Source organism: Sitophilus oryzae, unplaced genomic scaffold (assembly GCF_002938485.1).
Source record: "Sitophilus oryzae breed Bouriz unplaced genomic scaffold, Soryzae_2.0 scaffold_738_pilon_pilon, whole genome shotgun sequence".
Lineage (NCBI taxonomy): Eukaryota > Metazoa > Arthropoda > Insecta > Coleoptera > Curculionidae > Sitophilus > Sitophilus oryzae.
This window is the reverse complement of record NW_022147349.1, coordinates 1,253,206-1,270,544: the sequence shown is the minus strand read 5'-3', so window position 1 is coordinate 1,270,544 and position 17,339 is coordinate 1,253,206. Positions and strand designations below refer to the sequence as shown.

The 17,339-nt window shown below is 33.0% G+C and overlaps 1 protein-coding gene across 1 annotated transcript in view; it reads left to right on the top strand.

Moving 5' to 3' along the window:
• The first annotated feature begins 4,412 nt into the window (after positions 1 to 4,412).
• Positions 4,413 to 17,339, top strand: part of LOC115888432 (homeobox protein unplugged-like) — a 30,395-nt gene continuing 17,468 nt past the window's right edge. The window contains exon 1 of the mRNA XM_030908177.1: positions 4,413 to 4,866. Within this exon, the coding sequence (XP_030764037.1) occupies positions 4,593 to 4,866 (274 nt within the window). The 5' untranslated portion in view covers positions 4,413 to 4,592. The remainder of the gene's footprint in view (positions 4,867 to 17,339) is intronic.

The following is a 17,339-nucleotide window of genomic DNA, read 5'->3' as shown; positions in this document are numbered from 1 at the left end:
AGTCATTTCCGGTGAAACAGGAAGTGACTGAAAATTATTGAATACGTTAATCCTAACTAAGTATACGTTATACATGTGAAATCTCGTTTTCTATCTGAAAAAATTAAAAAGTTGTATAGGGTTGAGCCATATTTGAGAAATACCCGGTAGGTAATATAATCAATATTAGAGACAGCAATGGAAAAAAGGGTGCTTATAAAAGCGTGTTTTGATTGCTAGAGTTTTAGTTCCTTTTAGCATATCAGTTAAGTCTATCTCATATTTGACACGCCTGTATAAAATTCTCTTACATCAAAAAGAGCACAATTTAAAACACTAATCGACGTGACGTGCTCGAGATATCTTTGATTACTACTCCAACTTAATTGTCTAATAAAATAAATTGTATATAGTTTATCCACATCTTAACATGAAATTATTAAGTATCCTAATTATATCTAGAGATTAACTATTCAACAACTTAAGTTATGTAAATTAAACAATTTCTTCGATGATTTCATCTAAGTCTCGTAAATCTGGACTATTTAACTTAAGCGACATATAATTTATAGCCACGTTATTGGCGACGAGCCGAAAAGATTTTAGAACTCAAACCTTTATGTTAGGGTTGGTATAAAATAAATGACCTGTGCAGTAATTATAGCATTTATGTCATAAATTAATGCCCTCTTAATAATATCACCTTTAAATTAATGGATAGACATATTATAGATACCTTTCTGGCGAGTTTATTACAGGAAAACATCTGGATATTTGGCTACAAAAAAAAATATTTTGTCAAATGCCACCCACCGACAAAAAATACTAACGATATTTTCAGTCATAGATAATAATTTTTTCAAAGCATGAATTTACATTTATAGTGAATAATAATAATAATATCTTTTAACATAATTTGTAATGAATATTTAAATATTTTATATACCTACAGGGTGTCCCAAGCCAGGGGCGCATATACGGGAGGAGTAATGGGGGTAATTACCCCTCCCAAGAAGAAATTTATAAATAAGATAAAGTGTATGTATATAAAATAAAATTGTTACAAAAGTAGTTAATACTACTATTCATAAAAAAATCTAAACCAATCCAAGTATATTTTATTTCACACTCAACTTTCAGCAAAAATATATTTAGTACTTTATTTAAATATTGCCACTATCCCTCCCAGACTTAATCTAACCAATCTGGAAGTCTTTTAATTCAATCAATAAAATTAATATTGTATCGTTGGAAAATGGATGCAAGAAAATCAAGCTTTACTCAGGTATCTCTCTTTACTATGATAACCCAAACTGACTTTGATAATGATAATTTAGTTAATTTTATTTTAAGAGTATGGAGGTCATTAAAGTAAACATTTTATTTTGAAATAAATATTTATTACCTACAGATATCTCTAAATAACAAGCAATCGATTGACAAATAATTAATATAGACTAATTCTAACTGCAGTCAAATAGCTCATTAAAGCCCCGCCTACACGTAACGTTATACTTGTCAGTCTAGCGTGTCAGGTAAAACGGAACATCGTCTAGAAAACTGACGACAGTTTTTCAAGACCTTGTACGTTTTGACTGACAGGTAAAACGTTACGTGTAGATGGGGCTTAACACTAATAAATTACAGGGACTAAAAATATACTTAATCGACAATAATTTAATAATATTCTAAAGTCATTAAATAAAAAGACTATGGAAGAAGACTAAATTCATATTTTTATATTTAATGACGGCATGGTAGACATTGTAAAACGCTTTTCTGTCAACTATTTAACATCTTTCTTGACAAATTTGAATTAATAGAGTTGTTTATTTTTTCATTGGTTTTATGTAAAGAGTATAAGTCTGGAAAACATTTTGTTGGGATATTTTATAGTAAGTATAAGAAAATAGGCCTTTAAATACTAAGTTTTGGTAAAAACTTGAATTTTTGATATAACTTACCATGAAAGATCTAACAACGAGTTGCTAAAGATTTTTTAAATACACCCCCGAGAAGGGGTGAAATAAATAAATAAAATTATTTTTTCCTAAAAAAATAAATTCTATAAGGGTATTTCGCCACTGCAAGAAAATCTACAAAATAAAATAGTTATTTTTTGTTAACACTCCTGCGTTAATCCAAACGGAAACTACTTATCAGAAGTTAGGTTTACAGATTATATACAAAATTGCCTAACGAACAAAAAAATGCTTGACGTTTCGGAAAGTTTATCTCTTTCCGTCGTGGGAAGCAAAGAAAAATACAAAGAATAAAGAAAAAAACTATTTAAAATATTTAAATTCAACTATTCAAGAACACTTTAGTTTTTTAAAACAGATACGTCTACAAAAACCGTTGACGTTCTATTAAAATTATATTATTATATTTCATTTTAACAGAACGTCAACAGTTTTTGTAGACGTATCTGTTTTAAAAAACTAAAGAGTTCTCGAATAGTGGAATTTAAATATTTTAAATATGTTTTTGCTATTTTCTGTTACTTTTTTAACCAATTCTATGCATAATAAACATTTGCTAAAATAAATTTGTAAACAATCAGAAAATGTTGGGTTATGTGTTTCTGGCATTTAAAGCAACGTTGCCAATGCTAAACCTAAATTTAGCCTGTTTTTTTTCGCCCATTCTGGGAATACGAAAGGCGGTCGCCAGAGGAACGACTCCTTCCCATAACTGCTTCCCATAATTTTGCTAACGAGATCTGACTATTTATAACCACGAAGTTCCACAAAAGAGTTTTGATTGCATTGGTTACAACTTATTTGCGGAGGGGGTTTATCTTTTCTTGATATAATATAACAAAAAAGATTAACCCCCTCCGCATAGAAGTTAAAACCAATGCAATCAAAACTTTTCCTCGTAACTTTGTGGATATAGGTATATTTAACTACATATTGTCACATCTCATAATAGGTAATTTATTTAAAATCCCTAATCATCCGAAAAAATAGAAGATATGGCAACGTTGTAAATTTTCAAATTTCTATATTAGGTTTAGAATATATTTATCTCTCTCATTACATAGGAGAGAGAAAGAAGGATATATGTATGTCAAACTTCCATCTGGTCTCAATTTTCTTTGTTATTTTGTTAAGAAAAGTGTTTTTCAGTAAAATTTTGGACATTTTTTCTATCCTCAATCAAGTGTGGCTTTTAGATAAACTATAATAATATAATGAAAATAGATGCGCCACTGATGTGATGTCCCAAGCTGAGCGCGGCGTGCATTAGAAGTTTCTAGAGAACTACAATATCTAGATCGGAAGTTTTTTGCACATCGTTATTTCACAATAAGATCTATCAATTAAAAATATTTTCAATATGTACCGGATATTTACAATATATACCGGAAGTCGACAGCAACTTTCTTATTTTAAACGAGTATATATCCCTATATATTTTATTACATAATTTAATTCTCTGTAAAATTTTATGAATTTTGATATCAAACACTCTATATCACAGATTAGGTATCCTATAAGTATACAGATAAAAATCTTGTCCCTAATTTGTGGTACGGAAATTGTTTTTTATGACGATGAGCAAACGAGTAAATTTTCTTGTGCGCAACAATAAACTCCCGTTTAAACAGCTTAATAACTGGGCCGGTCAGGCGCTGTGCACAATTTTAGAGGCCATAAGTGGGCGTGCTTGTGCGCAAACTAGTAACCTAACTAGTGCGCGTCTCCGAAAATTACTCTTCAAACCAGTTAAAAAATATGTAGGTGGCGCTCTCTACAAGTAGGAGCCATATTGACATCAAAATCAAATTGCTCATGTCCAAAAACTCCCAGACACCAATTTTCATCCAAATATTGACGTTACTTCATAAATTACATGGAAAAACTCAAAATAAAAATGAAAGTTCAACACCCTGTATCTTCGAAACTAAGCCCATTTTAGGACATACATTTATACTAACTTTTTCACTTATTTTTATCTGCAGATTATGCTGCCGAAGTTTCCGGAATACAGTTCGGACCACCCTGTATATTGTTTTAATACCTAGGTAAATGTCTTTTAATAGATATGTAACTCTAAATAATGAGAGTTGTTAGTGACTCAAGGTAATAATATTTTAGCAATAAATGTTTGATTAGATGTACAAGTTAAGTGAGTATGACTTATTCAAAACGCTGTAAATTCGAATATTTATGAGATGCCCCACTCTCCTCACCTTAATACGCCACTGCCCCGAGGCACATACACGCGACGTTAATTTGTGTTTTCCACGGCTAATTAAATATTATAAGTGCCTTTAACCATCCCTGCTGATTGGCCTCGTGCCATTGGCTCTATCTTCGCCAATCCAGACGCAAAGGTGTGGCCTAACTGACTGTCACGCCCGAAGATTTCTCTAAAAATACCGTTATGTCATGGTTAGTCAGTCGACTCGTTAGGTCCTCCGAAGTTTGTCAGTGATGTGACGACGATTCATTGAATTGAATGGTAGTGACAAACTTTATATTTTGATTGAATGATAATTCTAATCGTGTATAATGAGTAATATTTAAAATAACTTCTCGTTTTAGTGGTGCTTGTGTTTTAATATTTAAAATGAGTTATTGAATTCGGTTTTTCTGAAAAATAAGATGGAAATTGCTAAGGAACAGACTGATATTAAGCCGTCAACTGACTCTTTACCGACAAGGCCTGTGCCTAGGCCGTTTTCAATCGAAGCGATAATGAGTGATTGTGGACCAAAGAAAAATCAACCGCCACCCCTGGTGTCATGGAATGTTTCACCAATGCCTCATCAGGAACCGTATCAACAAAGTAAGGATTTTGGGTCCAGGGATACAGACTCCGAAAGCAGTTTGGATATTGACTTGGCGCAAGATTTATCTAGAAGAAGTCAAAAAGACGGTAAGATGCATCTTTAGTTTCAAAATACAGAGTTGTTCACCACATTCAACACGGAGTATTGTAGCTAAACGATTAGATTTTTACAAAAATAATCTAAAATGTCAATATTCCATGGGTATAGTGATAAATGAGGTCTAAATAATTAGAAAAGGCATTTTCTACGAAAACTTGAAAAAATAGGTAAAAAATGGTATAATACGGTGAAGAGCTACTCTACTTAAAGAAAAATAAACATTTATTTGACTTATATTATTTACCTACATATCTAGATAGACCTTTGTCTTAAATACACAACTGATGCTCGAATAATAAAGATATATATTTGATATCAATTAAACTTTTAGTTGCGTAATCAAGGGCGCGATTTTTAAATTCACTGTTGCCAACCATGGAATTTAAATTTTGCGCTGGGGATACAGGTGGTAGCTCTGCTGTAAAAAATGTCAAGTTGCCACGTTTATTTATTTATTGCATGACATTGTCATTCGTTTTGATACTTTAGTTTTGTATGACTAGCTTTTGGTTTAAATAAATAGTGTTGTGAACTAAGTATATTTGTTGAGCTTAAAAATGGTATAAATATAATAATAAAAACACTTTTTGGAGGCACCCTGTATACTCAATACTAATTTTAAAATGTGTAGGTATCTTAACCGTCCCTATAACTTTTATATTTAATATTTTTTTGTAAACCTCCAAACAAATGAGATAATGGACTTTACTCTATCGTTGACTCACCCTGTACATCATTATAATGGCTATGAATTTATCTATTATTTAGATGTGTTAAAATCTAATATGGCGCTCTAAGAAAAAGTAAAGTTGATGATGGTGGTCAAAAGACAAAACGTCGAATGACAAATTTATAAATACTGTTGGGTAACTGGAAAAAAGTGGCATTGAAAATGATCTTTCAGTTTTGAGAAACCTTGTCAAATAACGACGAAAAGAAAAAAATATCGAAATATATTTTCAAATTTCGATTTTTTTTCGAATATCTCTGGAACTACTCGGAATTTTAAATATTACTAAACGGCATATTATTAGGCGGACCAATGCACAACTTTTTATCCTGATTTTAACCAACTTCGTATCTCGTATAGCTTTAGAGATCCCAATGGTGGGGTTCGAATTTTAATTACCCTGTAGCATTGCCAAAATACCATAAATGAAGGTAAATAATTAGATTGTAAACGAACGAAGCTAAATCGAAAAATGTTATAAAATATTGTTAAGCATCATATAAGTGTAGGTGTAGGTATGTACATCCATGTAGGTACATCAATTTTTACTTTGTGCACTTTCTAACATTTGATTTTATCATTTGCTTGACCCTCTCCGGAATAGTATAATGTTTTTCCGGACAACATTTAATACAACTTACCTAAATCCGGGATTTTACCGGAAATTCCGAACGGCTGACAACCCTAGCATTAGCGTAGCAAACCATCCTGGGGGGGGGGCTTAGGATTTTGTTTTTGAATAAATGAAGAATAATATCACTTAAAATAAATACATTTTTTGAATAAAACGTTTACATAAACTTCTCTATCAATAAATTTGATAGACTTGGTTATCAATCCGTGTTCCCGTGGATTACGTAAATACCTACAAATTTTGTAAAAAATTAAAAACTAACACACATTTTTTGAGCTAAGCAAAATAATATTAACTATAATTTAAACCAAAATGACCATCAAATATCATCATCACATCACAAGCAAATAAAATTTAATATTTAGCCAAGAGTCATCGTTCAATCAAAATTCAAGATTTTTCTAGGGGGTGCCCGGCAGTACCTGAGGGGGCGACCCGGCAGCATTTTTCTAAACGTCACACGTGATCGCGAATCGGCTCGAGCCGAGCGTCAGCTTCTAAGCGCCACCTGAGATCGCAAAACGCCCTGCTAAATAGCACACGTTATCGCAAATAATATTTCCTAGTATAGTAAATAATATAATAATTTTGACTGACTTCTACATATCTGATTGACTTCAAATTTGTTTACTACGTGTATATCCTTCACGTAATATTCAGAAATCAAAGACTTATCTTATGTGGTACGAGTTCAATCAGGCCATGTCTGTTGTAATGAAATTGAAAATTTTTCGGAAAACCATTGGCATGTCGTTTGGGTGGGGCCGAAAAGCTGGTATGGTTATATGAATTTGCATCTGAATAAAGGATTTTTCTGCGTTTTCTAGCATATACAGTGTATACGCTCTTGAGTTTCATTATACAAAACCCATGGCAGCCTGATCAAAGTTGTGCCAAAAAAATATATATAAAACAAAAACAAAATAACACTGATAACGTCCCTAAAGTCTCGGCGGATTCTCTTTTAATAAAAAAAACAACCACAACTTAAAATATTATATCAAATCGTAAAAAAATTCAAAAACATTAAACGAACACATTACAAATTTAAAAAATATATAAAACAACAAAATCTACTTCGCGAATTTTCAAGCTCCTAAAGCTCGATTTTAGCTTACACATTCAGCCAAACTATGAGGAGCAATTCTTCTTAAAATTCTTCTTAAAATTAACAGGCTTTCTTCCAATCTGGAACGGTCTCTTGCCACTGAACTTGGTTTTTCTTCGATCTACACTAGTTGGCTGCACAGAAATGTTCACTCTTTTTCTTCTAGTGTGGACCATTTGTTTTCTTGATGAAGAAGAAGGTTTGAATGCTGTGTAAAGTTCACTCAAAAGAGAAGATGAACTATTTATATTTTTTGTGTATCTTTGAATACAGGCTCGAGCCGAGAAAATTCTCCGGAAAATGAAAATTCTCGGGATCATCTTCAAGGTTCTTCATCACTTTGTTATCTAGATCAGTTATGAAACTTTTCCAATCACTCAATAGCTCTGTAGTTGCGTTGTCAACACTTTTATTGTCAGCTAATTTTATTGTACCGCTGGCGCTCGTATCAAAATCAGTACCACTATTAACCACTATTATCATCTCGGTAATCATCAACTGACTGACTAGAGCTTTCGTTTTTATCAGTCGGTAAATTTTCGAGAACTAAAGGTTGAAGTAAATGTGAAGGTGGTTCACTAGCTGTTGCGATAACTTACTTCAACTTCTTCTCTGGTCCTTAAATTCACTCTGACTGTTTGTTCCGAAGTTATTTTGTACTCGTAAGAATCGGGAAAATCAACGAAACTACTCATTTTGTATTCAGCAAATCAAAACATAACTTGCGCATATCACATGCAGGCTACTTTGCGATAACATGTGCTATTTAGCAGGGTGTTTTGCGATCGCAAGTGGCGTTTAGGAGCTGACGCTCGGTTCGAGCCGATTCGCGATCACGTGTGGCGTTTAGAAAAATGTGACCCGGCACCCCCGGGCATCACTGCAGTTACGCCAATGAACCCTAGCTGATGATCTAAGCTCCTAAATAAATGTCAATTATTGTCACTGTAATAGAAAGGAATAATGATAATAATAAATAACGGCAATAGTGCTGCATGCATGTGAAACGTGGGCATTCAGTGCAACGGAAAGTTCGAGGCTAGAGATTTGGGAAAGAAAAATACTGAGGAAGATTTTTGGAGGAAAGAAGATAGACAACATAAATAAAAAAGGACCAGAAGACAAACAAACAAACAAACTTAAAATTCAAATAAACAACGCTTTATTGTGTAAAAAGCCAAAATAGCTTCATCGACAAAGCATTTATTTATAAAACAAACAAAAACACAAATATATACAAATAATAAAAAATACCATACAATACAAATCAAACAATTCAAAAAAATCTACGTCATTAAAATTACTACATTAATACATGGACATTGCCAAACACAAAAAAAGCATATCAATAAAATTTTACAATAGGAAAATTGTAAATGGATATAATCATTTAAGAGTCATAAAATATTAAATCACAAAATACTAGACTTTTAACCAGTGTGTGAGATGATCAAAATTTTAAAATTCAAAATTGTTTATGATTAAACATCAACAAAAAAGGTGTTTACCGCATATAGGGCTCTCTCCATCAGTAAGCATGATTTCAGAGCTTTGCGAAATGTGGGAAAGAACGAAAGCGACTTGATATTCAAAGGCAGATGATTGTACATTTTTTTGGCATTGTACAGTATTGAGCCTTTAACTAGTTCTGAGCTCGGGGTTGGTAGACAGAGATCGTGCTCCGCATTCCTAAGTGGATAGTTGTGAGATGGCCTTTCGGGAATAGCAGATATATGCTTGCGGATTAAGCAAACGAATGAGGAAGGAGAATTAGAGGAAATTATGTCTACTCTCATTAATCCATTGTTATGAAACATAGAATCGTCTGTGAATAAATAAAATCTAGTCATCTTCTCCTGAACACGTAAACAAAATTCAGTCCGTCGCACATTATCGGTTTCAAAGAGTTTATGATGTAATTGATGGATATGATGAGGGGGAAATTTACATCTTTTAGCGATCTTCCTATACTCCGTTTTCTTCTGCCCCTTGTTTGATTTATTTTACGATGATTTGTAAAGGAATTTTCTATGAAAGAAGAAAGAGCCAATTACGGCAAATTCATCTTCTTCATTTCCAACGACAGGTTGCTGTCTAATAGATTTTTTATAAACCACACTACCAGCTCTGCGAAATACGACAAGTAGTTTATCAAAGAAATGCTTATCGGGATGATTTTTGGTTGGATTGGATATAGATATATATTTGAGCATAAACTTTTGTGTGAGCATAACTTTTGAGGCATCAACTTTCAAAAATGTTTTATGGTCCAAAACCAATTTAGCTGCCGAAAACAGCTTTTGTATTTGCAGAAGAACGCAGAATGTTTTTTTTTGCAGAGATAAGGCGCCCAACAATTTTAACAGGGACAAAAAAGTGGCTGGAAAAAACTGGCTATATTCATTTATGTCAATATAGGGTTTCTATTTAGGAGTTAATTTTTGGAAAGCCTGAACTTTTATCTCTGGAGTAATCGCATTTAACAAAACAGAAGATGCATAATTTTAGAGCAAGTTATGAACAAATACAAATTTGAACTTCATATTTTCAATATGGATGAAACAGGAATAATAGGCGTTCATAAGAAATAATAAAACAAATTGGTGCTATAACCATTCATCAAAGAGGAAAAACTATCACTATAGTTTGCGTAATGAATGTTGGGGGAAATGGGGGAAATGTTATTCCACCAATGTTCATAAACCCAAAAGGAAGAATGACTGCTGCTTTGGAACGGTATGACCCGCCTGATTCTGTATACATCTGCTCTAAAAATGGACGGATAAAAGAAGAAAGAAGAGCGTTTTAAAACATGGATAAAAACAAAGAACTTTATATAACATAGCTAAACACTTCGTCCTTGGTTATTCGACAATTTCTGCAAGAAGAATGGTGTTGTTATGCAGGGTCGGACTGACCATATAGTCAGGGTGGCGATTGCCAGCGGGGCCCCAGCCTTTGCGGCTCCCGCCTCCCTATCTTAGGACCTACATGTAAAATCGTTCATTATTTATACAAATACACGGAAAAAATAAATTGTAATAAACCCCACAGTTGTAGAAAACACTGCTGAATTTTGTGTCTAGAATGGTATTAGGCATCACGTAGCTTTTATTTCTATCACAAGATCTCCAAAATATTTAAATATGCCTGAATTTATACGAAAACAGCAAACAAGTGAGGTGGTAATTCTCACAATTTGTATCAGATTGTACTCGTTGAAATTTAAATGAAAATTATTATTATAAATTGTAGCACTACTAACTATATTTTTTGACACAATTTGCTGTTACTAGGCACTATTGGAAATTTAGTTGAGGAAAAATAATACAATAATAATTATTGTGTATCATATTTTATGTTTACAAAAATCTCAGTACAATCTGTAGTATATGTTTTTTTCAGTGTAGAAATGAAACAGGAAAAAGTGACGGTAATATTCTGATGATAACTCCAACATTTTTTTGGATTAACATTATTTACATTTGCATTGCATTACGGTTAATTCCTTGATTTCAAACACTTACATCAAATCAATATAGGAATAAACTGAAATCATCATACTCAGGGACACAACTAGACACAGACTTTTAGGGGTGCTCAAGCCTTTTGAGGGGGCTTAGGTCACTATAAGATACTGTTGATTTGAGGTTAAAACCAATTTTATACGACCTGTACCAGTCATCTGGGGAGCTAAGCACCTCTTGTTGCGCCACTGAGCATACTATTGCTGCAAAGCAGTAAATGGGTTTAGTATCAATGGAATGTATCCATTGAACCCTAAGCCCTAAACATTTAGTGAAGAAGTTTCTGAAGCGTTTAGTTCAAACCTAACCAAGTCAGTCAGTTGTAACAACCACGAAAATGGTACTGCTGAAGTAAATAAAACCAGTCTTTGCATAGGGTGAATGGCAACCCCTGAAGCTGAGTCAATATAGCAGGATGCTCTGGGACAGACAAAGAAAATAAAATAATTAGAAGTAAGAAAAACAACAGTCAAAGAAACATGTCTTTTTTACAAGTTTCACCAAATTCTGTAGTTTTTCTAGAGTCCAGGGCCATTAGCCCCCAAAACATCAGAAGATTTGGCCTGTGGATTTAGTCCGACGTACCAAAACTGTCATATTTTGGCCTGCGGGCTTGGCACGCCGACTTGGCCGACAGATTAGATCTTTGCCCGATTAAATATTCTTTGGGACAAAATTCGACGTTTTATAGCAGTTTTTATATAAATAAATGTTTATCGGAATAAAAACTGACCAGAAAGAAAGAGCGTCTACCGACTTTATGATTAACTGGTTTTTTAGATCAATTTAATTTGACTGATCAAGTCTACGGAATTAGTTTGTAACAGACTTGGTCCGTCAAAGGCTTAGTCTGCCACAGACTTTGTCCGCCACACATACACCAGGTTTTTATCCGTAGACCAAGTCCGCAGGCCAAATCCGCAGCTCAAATCTTCGGGTGCATGGGGAATGCAAGAATCAGAGATCGGAAATTTTGATGGCGACGCCCTTTAAAACATATTTCTGAAGAAGCAGTCTTCAGGAATAAATTTGCAAAACAACAATAAACTAAAAAGGGAAAAATCAAGAGAAGAGTGTTCCAAAGCAAATCCCCAGAAGACGATTTTATGGTTTCTGCGATTTGTGCATTTTCTCTTCATTTTTTGACAACACGGCGGTGACAACATTTTTGGCGAACACTTCCCATATCAAATATACAGTATGTCCCCAGATTCTCTTTACATTATTGACATTTTGACATTTGTAATTTCGTCATCTAGGTACTTGTCAATTAGAAACTGCGTCAAAAGTTCCCACTCTCTTTTGGGCTATATCTTCTCGCTGGGCAAACTTCATCTCTTCATAAAAATTTCAATCATATAATAGTTTGTACCAAAAAGGAAAAATCCCCTTATTATCTTCTTTGGATGACGTCACGGATAAGCCGTCTCTTTTTATCGATGATAACGGTATGTTAATAGTAAAGAATGATTTATAACATATTAGTTTTGCTGCTCCGATTTATATTAAACAGACTATCAGTTTTGCTGCTCCGATTTATACTAAAATAACATTACGAATTTTCCCTGTTGCTCTCGGGTATCTATCGAATCTGACATTTAAAGAATAAATGACTTAAAAATTGGTTTCCTTGCAGAATTTCGAAAAAGATATTTGAAAAAGTGGTTTCTTTTTAATTTTACATGAATATGCCAATGTTCAGCCATCTGCTGATAAAAAAAATTGTAAATTGTAATGTTTAACCAATAGCAGCCGATGCTCGTGATAGAAGCAAAAAATACTGATTGGAGCCCGTTTGCCAGTCAAATGTTTATCTATATTTCATATGAATTAAACTTTTAATTACGCAATTGTGGGCGCAATTTTTAAATTCATTGTTGCCAACCATGGACATATTTGGCGCCAAGCTGACTAAATGGAATTTAAATTTCCTGCTGGGGATTCAGGCTGCATTTATTTATTTATTTCCTGACATTGTCATTCGTTTTCACACTTTAGTTTTGTATTACGAGTTTTTGGTTTAAAATAATGTGATACTTTAGCTTAAAAATATTTACTAGCAAACCTTGCAGTCAGACATTGTTCTTTTTAGATCCTCTTGCAGTGCGAAGTGTACAAGCTTAATAGCCGTAAACTTATCGCAACTTTATTACAATACAATACAGTAAATTTTATTATTGTAATCGCAAAACATTTTCCGATGCACGTCATCAATCATATCGACATTGACATTAAAGTCTATAACCCGACTATATGAAATTTTGGCAAAAATGTTTAAATTTGTTGTATAATTTAAGATACCGAGTAGCTCTTCATTTTACTTTATAGAGCAAATGATTGTAACAGATATTTTATTTAGATTAAAGCTGCAAAAATTAGTTTTAACTGAATTCTATTATCGCTATGTTGGTCACATTGCGCAATGTTCGCTAATGTTGTCCTTTATTATTTGACAATTATCCTAATGTCAGTCATTATTTTGTATAATATCGTCATGCTGTTGAATCTTTGTGAGCAATTCTCGTTTTGTTTTGCCTATTTTCATAGTTATTACCACTTATGGCGTTGTAAGATGTACATCAATAAATAAATAAATAACCCCATAATAACGGTTAGAATAATCTTCATAATAGACTAGTTTTTGCCAATATGTATTTAAAATAAGTTATAAAACAAATAAATCAATTAATTACTAAAATATTAGTTATTGAATTAAAAATAAAACGTAAAACTCTTTAAAAAATGATATAATAAATATATTGTTTGTCAATTTTAAATTGAGATTCATCTCATAAATCCATCACAATCTGGCAGCGCTGTCGCCATCGTTTGTCACTCAAAGTTGATCACGTGCATCGGGAATTGTTTTGCGATTACCATAGATCATTTTTAATCTATATTAAAGCAAAAAATTTAAGTCATAGTCAAATTTGTGTATTGTTCTGTATTTTCTGAGAACAACCAGCGCCAAATTTCGCCCTTACAAATCCACCCCCGTAAAATAAAAATTCATTAGACGCAAGCACAAGCAGCAAGCTTTATCAATTATTCAACGACCGGCGGTCGAATTAAAACAACTCTGCCCCCGAAGAACTCGATTTGCTCCTATTAATAAATAATGGAGCTGCCTCCCCTTCCGCCCTTCTGCAGCCCCTCTATGGCGATAAATTACAGTTCGAAATCACAATTACGGGTCGCAGAAGGAAGTCCGACCGAGAACACGAATTATCGGTTCAGAAAAACGTTTAATGGAGCTGCCACTAATGAATCGTAACCGAATTATACACAACTTTGTAAGCGATCCCGAGAGGGGAGTTGTGGTTGATACAAGTAACCGATAGCATCAGGGCCGGCGGCGGCGGAAGAAAAATATGAAGACTACAGACTGTCAAATTGCACTCAAAAAGCCTTTTGGAGGAAAGTTCTTGGGTAGTTTTGATTTCTTCTATTTATTATGTTTTTTGGTGTGCTGAATTCGAATCTGAGATTTGCAATTTTCTCTATGTGATTTTTTTAGTTATAAGTTGAATGTCATATACGTACCGGGGCAACCTGTTGATTGGGAACCTTTGATTAGAAATCGCAATCGGTACTTTGAAATTTTGAAAAACTCTTTTTAAGATCAAAATGGTTAAAAATAAAGCCGTTAATATTCGGTGTCTAAATTATCATTTCATATTAAACGGCGAGCTCTAAATAATGTTACGGATTCTAAATAATAGTATGCTGTTTTATTAGGATTAAAAATGATACTTTTTGTGACGAGGCTGTTACGTTTGACATTACAGGCGAAGCACAAAAAGTAATTTTTACTCCGAATAGAACATACTTAAATCGTTCGACGGCAGAAGTTCGTTTTTAAAAATTTATTTATTTTCAAAAACTTGGAATGGCTCTAACCTTAGGTTCTTTCAGTCCCTTTCTGACCCCTTGCTAGTTGTGGTTGCTGCTGCGTCTTCTTCTTCGTCTAGGTTCTTTTCGGATCACACTGGCGGATTTGAAAACCCGAGTAGGATTTCTCTCGATATACAGTCGAATTTTTAAAGAAAGCACTCCCGTGTAATCCTACCGACTGCGCCACTTAAATCGTTCGACGGCAGAAGTTCGTTTTTAAAAATTTATTTATTTTCAAAAACTTAGAAGCTAGTGTACAGTACGACAACAGAACAAGGAATGATTTATTAATACAATGTGATTTAAAAAGTACTACGTTTCTCACGATCTTGCTGAGTTGCAATGTCTATTCCTGGGACCAGAGTGATGATGCGCCGGTTCTCATGGGAATGGTCACATAACTCCTCCCACCTTAAGATTCGAAAATAACGGACGTGGTTTTCGAATTCGGACCAATCTTCTTTTTCTTCGATTTATTGATGATTGATCTCCAAAATAATGCAATTTTCTTTCTTCTTATAATTATTAAGACAATTATTAATATAAAGCAAATACTAATTAAAGTTAGTTAATAATTTATTATGAAGTTTGATTATTTGCTGTTAATTCAATTGGTGGAATCAATTGATTTGCCATATCTTTTAACTTATAGATTTGATCAAAATTGATTTTAGTTATATTAGGTAAAATTAGAGTTTTAGTGGTATTGATACCAATTAATTTAATTTCGGGTAAGATCAAAAGTTTTCCGTCTTGAATTTTCACATCATTGAAGAATTTCTTCTGATTAACTTCGATTTCACAGTTGACAGGTATCTTCATCAATATCGATTCATTGATTTGGAACTGATGATCGCTTTCACACTTGGCGATTAGCTTGATTGGCTTGCTGGGCAATATCAAAACAAGTTCTTGAGTGATTTGTTCTGATATGGGATCTTCAATGTTGATCTTCATAGTTGGACAATTATTGATCTGATTGGTTTCTAATAGTTGGATTACGCATTGGTTATCGGGATGGAATTCTTCTAAACAAAAGTAGACGTCTTCGATGACTGGACAGGCTTCAGTTGAAAACTGTTTTCTTCTTTCGCTTAGTGCCAAATAGGGGTATCTTGGGTTTGACTTTGGATAAAAGGGTAGATATGATAGAAAGATAAGGTTTCTGCCCTCAATATAGGAATATGTATAGCAAATATAATCCTATTATCGATAAATTTAACAGCTGTTCCAAGAAATTGATAATACGAAAGTGTATTTCTAAAATTAGGAATGTTCGATTTTTCATAGATGTTCGATAGATATTTTAACATATTGATTAATTCAAAACTCGGAAGAATACTATTATGAAGTGCGTTGACTTTGGCAAATGTGATAGCGTCTTCCAAATTATCTAAGAATATTATTAGATTTTGGCAGTCTAAGTTTAATTGCATAATTACGCCTTGGAGTGATAAATAATCTTGTACATTATTGATAATGTCTTGTACTGATTTTTGAAATAAATTCAAACTTGTTTGAAATGTTTCTTGATTTTTACTTAATATTGATATGGTCTTATTATAATTGACAATTAAATCTTTACAAAGCGATATTTGTAATTTAAGTTCTTTATTGATACTTTTTTGATCAGTTTGTAGCACAGATATTGCATTATTATAACGTTCTCTGTCGTCTGAATCTAAAGATCCAAATAACCATTTGTTCGCTTTTCCTACTATATTTAATAAAGCTCTTTCTTTGCGAATATGTGGGTGTAGGTTATTTAATTTCTCTGACGTTATTTTTATTAAATACTCCGTTCCAAAAAGTAGGTTTTCAGCTAAACCGTGATACGAAATGCTGTTAGTAATATTATTAAAATTTAAATGATTTTTAAGAACTAAGAACTAAGAAATATTTTTCTATATTATTTAGCTTAATTATAATTTCTTTTAAATCTACGTAGTGTAAGAAAGTATGAAGATTATATATAAGTTTTGCATTACCCAAATTTATTGGAAGGATAGGCTTTTCCAATTTGGTAATTTGTATGTCTGTCTCAATCGTTAGACTGGTGAGCAGAAGTACTAGGAACGGCAATGTCAGCATTTTCGGCTTTATTTATTTTATTGGATCCCTGAAAAGATTTTCGCTTATTAATTTTGGGTTTTCTTGCGCTTGCTTTATGATAGTTTGTTTTTTCGGTTTTTAACTTTATATCGGACTGATCGATTATTTGAATTGGTTTAAATTTTGGTTTATCTTTTGCGCGTACTTTAGTTTGTATATAGGCTGTCTTTTGCGATTGAAAATCTGCTGATTCGGTTCGATTTTCATTTCTTTTGGTGATTATATTTTCTTTTACTTGTTCGTTCAATTCTCTCAGTTTTTCGTATAACTTATTAGATGTTTCTTTATGAGATTGTACATAGGATGAAATGATAGCATTATCATTTAGATCGAAAGGATTTACACTTCTAATATGACCTGTAGTAACCTCAAATGGTGTGAATTTGGTAACAGTGTGGATAGAGTTATTATATCCCGTAACTGCTCTCTTGATTAGTTGTTGACTGGATAGATCA